The sequence below is a fragment of the Mycteria americana genome, chromosome 1, assembly GCF_035582795.1.
Source record: "Mycteria americana isolate JAX WOST 10 ecotype Jacksonville Zoo and Gardens chromosome 1, USCA_MyAme_1.0, whole genome shotgun sequence".
NCBI classification, from domain to species: domain Eukaryota; kingdom Metazoa; phylum Chordata; class Aves; order Ciconiiformes; family Ciconiidae; genus Mycteria; species Mycteria americana.
Window position 1 is genome coordinate 58,331,441 of NC_134365.1, and position 12,783 is coordinate 58,344,223.

General features: G+C 53.2%; 1 protein-coding gene across 1 annotated transcript; it reads left to right on the top strand.

The window, feature by feature from the left end:
• The first annotated feature begins 339 nt into the window (after positions 1–339).
• Positions 340–8,128, top strand: SOX10 (SRY-box transcription factor 10). Its single transcript, XM_075491677.1, has 3 exons — positions 340–764; positions 6,741–7,006; positions 7,413–8,128. The coding sequence occupies exons 1-3, from the start codon at positions 355–357 to the stop codon at positions 8,126–8,128; spliced, it is 1,392 nt and encodes a 463-aa protein (XP_075347792.1). The 5' UTR covers positions 340–354.
• The last annotated feature ends 4,655 nt before the right edge of the window (positions 8,129–12,783 follow it).

The window sequence follows — 12,783 nt, forward strand, 5'->3', positions numbered from 1 at the left end:
CCCCCTCATCCCTCTTGCTGCAGGCCCCTCTGCACATGTCAGCTCCAGACGATCGCAGAGATAGGGAGCGATATCCCAATTAATCAGGGGCCCCGACCCATCCCCACCCCCATTGATCACGGGTTTTGTGGTGTGCACGGCAATTGCTTTGCTTGCGCTTTTATCGAGCGGCCCCTGTCTCGTGGTCAGTTCTTCAGAGACCTTGGAGTCCCTTTCAGACTTGGTGGTTGCTTCTCCTTTTCTCTCTTTTTCCCCCCTCTTTCCTTTCCTTCCTTTGTTTTTGTCTTCCTCCCTCCCCTCCCCAGTGAGAAGAAGGACACCAAGAAGGAAGAGAGAGAGGGCTCAAGAGCAACGATGGCTGATGACCAAGACCTTTCGGAGGTGGAGATGAGCCCAGTGGGCTCTGAAGACCACCACTGCCTCTCGCCAGGACCCTCCATGGCATCAGACAACTCCCCGCACCTCGCCGGCTCCGGGAACGGGGAGATGGGGAAGGTCAAGAAGGAACAGCAAGACTCGGAGGCGGACGACGACAAGTTCCCGGTGTGCATCCGTGAGGCAGTCAGCCAGGTGCTGAGCGGCTATGACTGGACCCTGGTACCCATGCCCGTCCGGGTCAATGGAAGTAACAAGAGCAAACCCCACGTCAAGCGGCCCATGAATGCCTTCATGGTCTGGGCACAGGCTGCCCGGAGGAAATTGGCTGACCAGTACCCGCACCTCCACAACGCCGAGCTCAGTAAGACCTTGGGGAAGCTGTGGAGGTAAGAGCGGGTGGGTGGAGGGGGAGCGCAAGGGCTGAGGTCCGGAGGTGTCCTGGAGAGGACTGTGTGGTCACGTGGAAGGATGGAGACTTAGCGGGATGGCAGGGGTGTCCCTTGAGGGGACTTCCTTCCCTGCGGGGAGGCCCCTCGCAGGAGGCACGGTCGGCGACTGGGGCAAGAGTGGTGTTTGGATGTAGTGAAGGCTTCCTCAGCAGAGCTCACCTCCATTCTGGGCGGCAGCCCTTTCCATGCGTTTCCCACTAACTTCCCCTGTTGTTCCTGGCCAGGACACTCTCGTCCTGGTCCTCTCCTGCCTGACTGCCAGGGGAGATCTTGTTTTCTTGGCTCATCCTCTCTGTTAGGCCAAGTTGTGCACTAGCAGGAACCAGGCTGAGCCCCATCCAATTTGACGCACTGGTGACTGCCTCAAGCCTGTCTGAACTCGGGTCCCAACGCCAACAGGGGTTATTTTCCGTGCAGTGCTGCAGAGCAAGCGGGAAATCAAGTTACGGCTGAGGAGGAAAATCAGGGGAAGGGAGCCAGGCAGTCGGAGCCCCGCACCCGTCCTTCGCAGGACGGTCCCAGTTTTGGCAGGCCATGCAGGTGCAGCGAGATGGACAAGGAGAAACCCTACTAGAAAGGGGGGCTGAGGCTTAGCAGAAAGGAAGAGACCTGCAATAGTCCCAGCCTTAGCAGGTTCTCTTGCAATATGCTGGTTCAAACCAGCCCCATCTCCCTTTGCACCCAGAGAGATGCCCTCCCTTCTCGCCGGCACACACATGCTCGTCCTTCTGGCCACACCAGTTTGTTGCGGCCATTTTCATTTTGGCTTTGTGTAGATCCCCGGGTCCTTTACATGGCCTCCCCAACCCGCTCCTCCTTCCTCCGGCAGACCGACAGGCTGCCCCGATTGATCATAGCTGGCCCGCAGGTGTGCAGAGAGCTGTCGTGCCCAAGCCAAGCATGTCAGGCTAGCCGTGCCACTTCTTTCCCATCTGATGGTCTCTGCCGATAACCCCATCAACCTGTTACAAACACTTTCTGCCACAAGACCCCAGCACCATCCCCCCTCGCCTTGCACCAACCAACGCCAACTAAAGCTCATGCCAACAGACCCTCTCATTCTCTCTCTCCTGCCCTGATGGCATTTTGTGGAGGAAGCCCTCAACCTTGGGTGGGCCAAGAGACATTTTTCCAAGCAGAAGCAAAACACACCCTGTCCAGCAGCTGACGCCCAGGTCTCCTCCCAGCTTCAAACCTCCCTGCTCGCAAGGAACCGAGCCCGCTTACCCCAACCCGTCAGTGCCTAGTGTAACCCCAGCAAAGGGATTTATTTGGGAAGTTGAAGGCAGGGCGTGATTGTGGATGTCTCGTCTGATGCTCTTTCCCACTTTGTTCCCGGCTGCTTTCCCTTCCCTTTACCATGGTACTTGCTCCCGCCTGGAGCTCTGCTGCCAGCCTCTGGACTGTGAAGCTGTGCTGGAAGAGGGCGGGGGTGTGTGGGGAACCCACCTTTTTTGTTCCCAAAGTGCTTTTTCAAGGTATCATTCCTTTATTGCAAAATATTGCCATATTTTAGAGCAACTGCCCTCTGGACACTGTATTTCTCTTGAAAATATAGCAGAGCAGTGAAACCCTCCATAGGTATCGCACTCAGAGAGCAGAGAGACGCAGCCCCCGGGCCATGGCCACATTCAGGCACCCAACTGCCTCCCTACTCCCAGGGCACGGCTCCCGCTGCTGGCTCCACGGGACTCGGAGCAGAGGGATGCTGCTGCCGGACAATGGTCAAGGTTCTCGGGTGTTTCTTAGGGCACCGTGCGGCCAGGGAGCACGGGTCAGGCAGAGAAGCTTGCAGGATCAGGCCTGGGGTTGTTGCGTGCTTCTGGGTTTGCCAGCCGGCTGCTTTGCTTGAACATGTCTCCTCTCCGAGTGTCCCCAGTGCAGGCTGAGGCTCTCTGAGCCGTGTCGGCCCCTATGGGGACTGTACAGCAGAGTAAGCTGGGTTATGGGTGCAGTCGGTGTCTGGCCTGGGTAGGACCACATGCGTGCGTCTTTCTGTGAGGCTGGGGGGGAAATATCAGCCCACAAAACTCCAGGAGAGGTGGCCCAAAGGTTACCAGGATAGTAGCCCTGAGCCTCGTCTTCCAGCCACGGTACAGTTGGGTCTTCCTCCATTGAGGTTCCCACTGCCCTCATCTACACCATCCCCAAGGTATAGCTCCTATGCGTCGGTACAACTGCAAGCAGCCAGGTTTTGCTCTGGATGGCTTAGTCTCAAACATTTGATGAGGGTCCCTGCAAAGGGCCACGGCTGTTCACGTATCCCCACCCTTAACAAGGTGGCCACCCAAACCCTACAGCTTACATCGCTAGTCGCTTTGGAAAATGTGGGTGACATATTTCCACGTGGGCTGCTCTGAGCTTATACAGGTAAAGGGAGGCAGAGAGAGACGAGCGCTGGTGAGCACGGAGATTGCCTGCAGACCACCATTAAACCAAGCATGTCCCCAGCGATTGGCACTGGTGAGGGACAACAGAGGCTGGGAATCTTCTTGAAAGGCAGCTAGCAGACTGAGCGATAACCCCAGTGCTGTCCCACATGCTCCTCTGCAAAATGGGTTGCAATGGCCCAGGCTTTTTTTTTAAGCCTGGCGTTTGCTCCGGTTCTGCGCTACCACCATGTCCTCCACGGGCCCCAGCCCTCCTTGGGAAGGGCTGCAGGACATGCCCCAGTGGCCTCGCTACCCGCCTGGCCCCAAGTGCGGTGCCGGGAGGCTTGTGGCCCCATCCACCTCCCCCAGTCATGCACTTAGGGTGTGTGAGGGGTGCAGTTGACGAACCGAATGTACTAAAAAAGAAGAAGGGAGGGTTTCTGTGCTTGACGGTCATGAAATCTCACCTTGGCTGCTCTCCTTCCCCGGAGTGGGACAGGGAGCAGCTCTCAAATGGAGGCCGGCTGCTGAAAATGTCGGCGTGACTCTCAGCCAAAACGCCAGCCAGCACCACCTCTGGGGCCAAAAACAAGCGAGGCATGGGAAGAAGGGGAGTAAGGCTCGGTAGGGAGGAGCGAGGGGACCCGATGGAGGGATCTTTGCATGGGGGTGGCAGCACCCAGGGAATAGGGTCATGCCCACAAAATCTGGGGCCGTGGACATGTAGGAGAGCCTGCCTGGCTGCTTTCTGCTCCCAGCCAGCCTTTGCCTTGCATCAGCCCCAATGCCCAACCCCGTCACCACACTGACTCATCGGCAGCTGAGTCCTGGGCACAGGGTCAGGCCTCTGGCCGCCGAGCCAGCTGCCTGGCACGCAGCGCAGTGCAATGCCAGGCGGCAGAAGGGGAGGCTGCAAGAGGCGGGCAGAAAGATTTTAGCCCTTCTTTCTCCTCCTGGAGCGGGGTGCTGGATGCTTGCCCCTCTCCCCTCACCTCGGGGGTGAGCATTCGGTGTTGGAGAGGGTGGCGAGGGCTCGGTTAAGCCCCATGAAGGGCTTTGCTTTGTGATCCATAACTTCTCTGCCCGTGCGAGATTCCTTTGCATTATGGTCTGGGGAGCGTGGGGGGCAGGAGGGGGAGGGCAGGAAGCAAGTGAAATCCAAATCCCCCCAAATCTCCTGGCCTTTGCCTGCTCGCACCAGTTTCACTTTGCTAAAGCCGATTTGAGCTCTGATCCCAGCGGGAGGAGGGAGCAGGCAGCCTTGGAAAGGAGAAGGCAAAGACGCGGGGAGTGGACTTGCTGCTGTCCTGCTGGTGGCACTGCTCGTGGGCTGCTGTCAAAGGGAGAGGAGGTGAGGGACTCAGGCATAGCTCAGAGGACAGGGATCTGACTCCTGCATAGCCTCGAGCAGCTCTGGTTCACGCCATCCATGAGACGGATCTGGGAGGCTGAGCTTCAGTCTCCATGGGAGGCTCTGCTCTGAGCTCGCTGTGCAGTATGCCCTGCAGATAGATCAAAGCTGGCTGTGCAGCCTACAGCCCTCTCACTCCGAGAGGTGCCCACATAGAAAGAGACCTTTCATTCCCAACCACAGCATCTTATTAGCTTTAGCACCATCAGGGCAGGGAGTGCAGGGACACCGGAGCCTGGCTGCCTTGTAATGAAGTGTCCCGGGTTGTAAGGTTGCAGGTTTTGCCTCTATTCTCCATCTCCCGTGGAGATGGGGCATTCTGCAAGGATGAAGGTTTTGCCAAGGCAAGGTCACCTCCCAGTCCACGATGTCTACGAGGGTTGGCGATGATGTCCCTTTGGACCCCTTGGAGGGCCGTCGGGAGCAGCGCAGGCTGAGGGATTAGAGCCCTCTGGGATGTGTGAGCGTGGTGTACGGTGGCGGGAGGGAGACAGGAAAGCTGGTGTTGGATTCACGGTGGCTCAGTTGCTTTAATCTCCGGGATTAAGGCAGTGGAGGAATGTGGTGTGCAGCCGCGACCTGCTCAGGCTGCCTGGAGTGAACCCAGGTCAGCACCATAACGGGCTCCAGCCCATGCCACACATGTTCTGGCTGCCAGCTGAGGGGATGCACAAGGAGCAGGGGGAAAGGGGGTGCTTAGGAACCAACCCATTACTTGCTGGTGACCCCTTTGATCCCCCAACAGATTTATCTGTGTGCTCCTTGAGCCATGCCTCCTCTTTGTCTTCAGTTTTTCAGGCCAGTTCAGGCATTTGTATCTTCCTCAGTCCCTACAGCTTAACAGAATTGGTCACGCTTTAGTGCTAAGGGCTTCAGGGGTACCAAGGTGCTGGCACAGCCCCATCCCCAGGTAGTTCTTTTGTTGGGGAGAAAAAGGCGTGGACATCTCATAAATGGAATATTTTTTGCTGTTTGGGAGCCCTGCCATTTCTAACGGCTTTGGAATTGCAAGCCATGGGAAGACTGGTCCCTTCTGAGAGCACTGGTTTCTGGTTGGAAGCAGGATGACCTTGAGTCACAAGAATATTTGAGGGGAAAAATCATAAAATGAAACTGACGTGCTTCCAGCTGAGACACTGCTAAAGGCTTGAGCAATGACGTTGATCTCATCTTCAAGTGCTCTGAGCCATCCTGCCCGCACATTTCACCATTTCCTCGGAGAGCCTATCTTAACTAGAGCAGTCCGAGATCTGGCAGGAATACACAGAAGGAGCTTACATTTCTGCAGTGCCTTTCATCCAGAGGCCAAACCTCATCTATTTCTACAAGACTAACAATGTAGCAGCTAAATTTTTTACAACTGCTCAGCTAAGTTCAAGAAGGGCTGGTCCTCTGTGCTTCAGCCTTTTGCATTATCCATGTCTGAGGTGAGCGGAAGCTCAGGAATAGCAGAATACACTGTTTCTCCCCTTCAAAATTTTCTTTAATTCCCTTCTAGGATATTGCAAGATGCTTAAAGGCCCAGCAAGTTCCACGCAGCACCATGGGTACTGTGCAGCCAACCAGTTGCTGCCATTTGTGCTCAGCAGAGCCTCAAACTTGGAGCAGAGCCTAAGGAAGGGTGGGAGGTTAAACTGGAATAAATACAGTCAGGGGAAGAGCAAGAGACATGCAGGAGGCAGCACTACAGGTAGCAAGGGTGTGCCATACTGCCTTAGTCCAAAGGATGATTCCAACTGCCCTTAATTTGCCCAAAGTCTTTGAAAGCAGCTTGTCCAGCCTTATTTTACACAGCTGTGAAAGACTGCGCTTTGCCTTTGGGAAACGTAAGAGAGGGCGTTGAACTCACTGAGGTGAGAAGCATCATGCAGCTGGGGAAGGGGGACCCAGCACTGGCACCAACCAGTGTCAGGGCTTAATAATTAACGAGGAGGAGGAAAATATTGCTGTCTCCACTGAAACACTTCCAAGCTCTCCCTGTTGTTCTGGGAAATACCCTCAATGGCACAACACCCTGACATCTGGATTTACAGCTGTGTCCCACGATGCTGTGTATAGGTGTGGTTTTTTCCTGATGTACCTGCCCCTCTCCTTCCCCTCTTCTCTTCTTTACCACCTTGGCCTCTGCAGGCTGTTGAACGAAAGCGACAAGCGGCCCTTTATCGAAGAGGCGGAGCGGCTGAGGATGCAGCACAAGAAGGACCATCCTGATTACAAGTACCAGCCCCGCCGGCGGAAAAACGGCAAGGCCACACAGGGCGAGGGCGAAGGCCAGGTGGAGGGGGAGGCTGGTGGGGCTGCCGCCATCCAGGCCCACTACAAGAATGCCCACCTGGATCACAGACATCCCGGCGAAGGGTCACCCATGTCCGATGGGCACCCAGAACACTCCTCAGGTGAGTCCCAGGTCTCAGTGAACCTACTGACAGCTTACAGCCAACTCAGAGGCTGAAAAAAACCAAGGCATCACGGTGAAAGCCTTAGCGATGTGGCTCACACCTTGCTCACGACCAACAAACTCTGCTGGAGTCAGCAGTATAGAGACGTGCCCGAGTTTCACGGGCACTTGCATTCCTCTGGTCAGGCAGGGTATCATTGCACCCTCCCTCTTTTTCCACAAGATGATATAAAAAGGTTTGGTTTTGGCTGGCTATTTCTCTCTCTCTCTCCACTGAAGAATCCAGCTGGACAGTTGCTGGCAAACTGGGAGGAGCGGAGCTGGCATGTGTATAAAGCCCAGGCATAAAGTGGTAACTCACTTCTTCTCTCTCTTTCCTCCTCAAAATGTTTTTCACATTGTAGGTCAGAGCCACGGGCCCCCCACACCTCCTACTACCCCGAAGACCGAGCTGCAGGCAGGCAAAGCTGACTCCAAACGAGAAGGGCGTTCCCTGGGGGAAGGGGGAAAGCCACACATTGACTTTGGCAATGTGGACATCGGAGAGATCAGCCATGAAGTGATGTCTAACATGGAGACCTTCGATGTCAATGAATTCGACCAATACCTGCCGCCCAATGGACACGCTGGCCACCCAGGCCATGTTGGGGGCTATGCAGCAGCGGCGGCTGCTGGCTACGGCCTCGGGAGCGCCCTGGCTGCAGCCAGCGGACACTCTGCCTGGATCTCCAAGCAGCACGGAGTCTCCTTGTCCACTGCCACCTCATCGGTGGTAGACTCCAAGGCCCAGGTGAAAACGGAGGGGTCTGCCCCTGGAGGTCATTACACTGACCAGCCCTCCACCTCCCAGATAGCTTATACATCCCTGAGTCTGCCCCACTACGGTTCGGCTTTCCCCTCCATCTCCAGGCCCCAGTTTGACTATCCGGACCACCAGCCCTCGGGACCCTACTACAGCCATTCCAGCCAAGCCTCTGGCCTCTACTCTGCCTTCTCCTATATGGGACCTTCCCAACGTCCCCTTTACACTGCCATCTCTGACCCTGCACCCTCCGTGCCACAGTCCCATAGCCCCACACATTGGGAACAGCCTGTGTATACGACTCTCTCCAGACCATAGGGAATGGGGAACGGTGACCGAAGCAGCGACGGAAAGGCTCCGAAGAATCAGCACAGGCAGAAGAGCCTCCGAACTCCGAGGTCACTCAGTGCCATCCAGCCACCAGAACCCACTGAGTATACAGAAGTGCCTTTCTTGACCCCGGCTATCGCTGGCTCACCCGCCTAGAGGAAGGTTTTTCGTCCTTTCGCCCTTTACCAATTTCACGCAGGCCACATAACTGGCTTGCGACACCTTATTGGCCTTCTAGATGAGGAGGATTCTAGACATGGAGTGACTGGTCCGTGGTGGGTTTCATTGTGCGCACCCTGCACTGTACGATGAGAGAGACTGTCCTTTCCTTCCCCTCCCCAAACTGCTCCAGGGAGTTAGCAAGCGTTTCCAACAGGCCACAACGGCCAACACTGTCACCTGCTGCGGGTGAAGGGTGGTTGCTCAGCCTTGGTGAACATATTATGGGAGGAGTAGTAGGGAGGATGGCACAGCCAGCTTCCTTGCGATCAGCGTCGTGCAGCAGTCCTGCCTAAGATTCACACATGCATGAATCTTGAACCCCACTGGAAGACCAACCTACGCTTGCTTCCCTGCCGATTTCCACAGCTGCATCCTAGCTTTTCTCCCTGCTTCTTCTCTCCATCCTGTCTCTGTTTAATCCCACACTCTTTCCTGCATGGAGATTATAAGGCTTGCCTGAACAACGTGTAGGAGTTGGGAACCGCATTGCTGGTCTTAGCGTTACTCATATAATAGCCTGTGTGCGCACGCGTGTTCATGTATCGAGGTGTAGGAGAGGTGGGGAAGGATCGGTGGATCATTAAGGTGCTGTGGGTGAATCCTCCTTTCTTACAATTACTCTGTTTTGTTCATTTATGTCTGGCATTTCTGGCATCTCAGTTCTTTCTAATCTCTTCAGTATCCCAAACAACCTCTGAGCAAACTTGGTCCTTGCTCTTCCATGTCCGACTGTGCCTGCCTGAAATGAAGAGGCACCAAGAAAGCTACTATGCACCTGCCAACACCCCGAGTTGATTGCAATACTCTCTTTGAATCCCCACTCCAAACTCAGGCTGATGGGGTGTGCATCCCCGCTCGTTTGTTCATCATGTCTTCTTCAGTCAACACCTCCCTCCTACCTACGCTGAAGATGGAAAGATACTCCTGCAGCTTTAAGCAAGGTAGATACGTACCCAATCTTGGATGAGTGTAAAGAAAATAAGCCTATTTAGGTACAAAAGAATTCATTTTCCCCTTTGGGTTTCAAACTGGAAACAACCAGCTCTCGCAGTCAGATCAACCTCCTTTTTTCAGCCCAACACCTGAGGACAGTCTGCTTACTTCTCCTTTGTCACCTCCAGGACTGGGGTGGTTTGTCATGCCAGGGAGTGAACTGGCACAAAAGTTGCTGCAGGAAAAGCTGACTCCTGGCAATTGATTGCAGAGACATGTTGTGGGACCTTCCAATGGATATTCCAGTCTAGAAAGATAAAATACTTTAACCAAACGTGGACTGTGATCAGTGCCGCTGTTTCCCTCTGCTGATATGACTGTCAGATGCCCTTCCTGCCTCCCTTAGCTATGGATGACTTCTTGTGGTGTCTGAAAAGATCATGTAGAATGTTTGCTCCCTGTACACATGTAACCTCTTCCAGCCCTGTCCCCTTATTTATGCAAGTAGCACCTTCCTCCCCCACCCCCCTTTCCCCAGTCTCTATGCTGTCCTAGCACCATTAACTCTGCATTAAACATATGGAATAATAAACTTAAAAGTTTCATTTTCACGTGTCTTGGGTTTTTGACTTCTTTCCTGAAAGTCTCTGTTTTTCCCCCAGTAAGTGTATGATGGATCACACCACCACCACATGGATCCTGTGCACAGCCTTCCTCTGCCTGTCATGAAGAGGACACAGGCAGAACTCTGACTGGCTTACCAGACTCCTTCATGGAGATGAGACTTATCTTCTGTTCACACCCCAGCTCCAGTCATTTCTTCAGTGAGAAATGTAGTAACACTGATTTCTGGTCTTCAGCTAAGATTTAGTATGTGCAATTAAGGAAAGTGCTGTTTTGCATGTGCTTCACCCAAGAATTTCTTAGTGTGATTGTTAATGCTCTCCAGAATAGGAGTGTGGGGTTCCTCATCTTGCTTCCTCATCACCAGGTGGCAGATGACATACCTTCAAAAAAAACTTCCCCACATACACAAACTTGTGTATTTTGGAAGCAACCATTAGTTTCTCCGTAAAAACTCACCCCCCTGGCCTCTTGCCTTCCACAAGCAAGAACTTAAATACAAACACACACACTCACACACACAGAGTATATTAAATAGATGTATACACCTTCTTACTTGTTGAAGAAGATATCCTGGGTGTAGTCAGGTCCTGGGAGGCTATCCGGAGGTGTTTGGAAAGAAAATGTACAGCAGATATCAGTCTGCTTAAGAACATCTCTCAAGGCCAATGGTAGCAAGGTAGGATCCCAATTAACACTGAGACTCCACAACAATTACAAATTGATTCCAAAGGTTTCAATGCAGACGCATGTGATCGATCCAGTGAGTCTGTGTTCACTAAACGCTTTATGGGTGAGTAGAGTAAGCAGGATGTCTAGGAACTGTGGAACATGTTCAAAGCTTTTTAAAACTCAGCACTAATGGATCTAACAATGGTGATGCCAGCTCCATGCAAAGCTCCATGCAAAATAGGACTGTGGCCATTCACTAGAGAGGAGGAGAAATCTCTACCCCAAATTACAGGCTGTGGAAGAGTCCAGAAAGGAACTACTGCACTGCTGAGCAGGTCAGGAGCATGTGTGAGGAAGAAGGGAAGCTATGGTGGAGTTAGGGGTAGGAGAGCTGATCACAGGGGTGGGAGAGAGAAGGGACGTGGTGTGGATGAACAGAAGAGGAGGAAAAGAAAGTTCTTAACCACACACAAGTACCTTCTCCAGCTCTTCAAAAAGCAAGTTAAGAAAGCGAGTGGGCTCTGCCTCAACCACTCTCTAGTGGAACGGGATGCCTCCTCTCATCTAGGAGGGTCCTCACAACTAAGACAGGACTGAGAATATCACTGGTAACAGAGGGGTTAACCACTCCTCCTGCAGCCTAGCAGGAGCTGGCCCAGCATCCTTCCCCTATCCCTTTAATCGTATCTGATACAGATGCAAGGCTGGGGAGGGGAGTCGGGTAGGGAACAAAGAAGCCATTTAAAAAAAAAAAAAAAAAGGACAAGAAAACGACCCCGCGCTCCATGGCGGACGCCAAAACGATTGCACAAAGGCACCATTTCAGGGCTGAAATTTCACCGCACCAACGTGATTAAAGGATTCCATGGAGGGTGGGGGGAGAAGGCTGAAGGCCACAGTGCTGCAAATTAACCTTTTCTTGGTAGGGATGGCCTGGACCAGGAAGTATTTGTGTTCCTCACAGTCAACCCCCTTCCCACACCTGCAAGCGTCTCCACATTCCCTTTGACCTGTCATTTTGCCCAGGGACCCATTCAGCTCTTGCATTCTCACCTCCAAAACCAGCCCCTCCTGTGCAGGCCAACAGAGGAAGGATGGACCGGTGCTTTTCCAGGGAGCAGTAAGTGAATGACATTCATGGCTAGTTATATGAGCTGAGTTCCCAAGCAGGTGGATATAAACTCCCTTTGGGACGTGGATGCTCATCTGCAGCCACCGACCACACATACGGCATGGACAGTGCATGCTTTATATATAAGCACAAGCTTTAACACCAACTAGTTGGAAAGATTCTTCCTGGACCAGCATAAAGAGAAAAAATCATTGTAAAGCAGAAACCATAGGTACACTTTCCCTCTTCTTCTCTTTAAATAAGGAAAACAAAAATTCCATGGGCACTTTTTAATATGATAATTGAGACTCAATGTTTTCTGCCCGAGCTCAATGTTCCTCATGCAGAGCAAGAACCTTGGAGTACACAGAAGATCAAGCAATGGAAACCAGGTAGCGGCTGGCTGGAGGCCCTTGCAGATTGTAATGCATCCACCCAACTCTTCTTGATTTGCACACGTAACCTCCCTGCACATCAGAGGCAAGAGTGCAGGTGCCTTAAGGGGACAAATGACTGATCTTTCATCACACTACAGATTAAAGGAACTCTAAGATTTAACTACTTTTGTGCCACTGTAAGAACCACCAGAGTCTGTACAACCGAGATGGCTGACGAGCACCCGCACACTCAGGACCATCAGTTCCAACTGCATGTCAGGGAACAGCTGAAAGAGGAGCAAATGCAGCAACCACCTACGACTGCCGAGCTGGTGGGACTGCGAGTGGGGACCATGCTTCCGGCTGGGGCAGTGCCACTGAAAGGGGATCCCCACCTCTGATAAGCAGCAGGAGCAGGGAAACAATAGGTGATTTGATGAGAGCTGCTCTACGATACTCCTGAGAAGCCCCACAGCCAGAGAGGAAATTGGGGGTTTCCACAGCAACCTGCTCAGGGCACAAAGGCCCAACTGTCTAGGGGGAAGCAATGGAGGTGTCTCAACACTCCTGTTTTAAGAAGGGACAGGGTGGAGGGCTGGAGTCTTTCTGAAGCCAAAGCACCTGCAAGAGCATTTTTGTACAGCAGGAGTTTAATTGGCTATTGGTCCTATAACTGGGGAGGAGTGGTGCTGGAGGAGGAGGAA

What these genes read in the sequence shown, in the direction of transcription:
- SOX10 (XM_075491677.1), top strand. Translation starts at nt 355, where the DNA reads ATGGCTGATGACCAAGACCTTTCGGAGGTGGAGATGAGCCCAGTGGGC. An exon ending in ACCTTGGGGAAGCTGTGGAG is followed by an intron (nt 765 to 6,740) that starts GTAAGAGCGGGT and finishes TGGCCTCTGCAG; the next exon opens with GCTGTTGAACGAAAGCGACA. An exon ending in GCACCCAGAACACTCCTCAG is followed by an intron (nt 7,007 to 7,412) that starts GTGAGTCCCAGG and finishes TTCACATTGTAG; the next exon opens with GTCAGAGCCACGGGCCCCCC.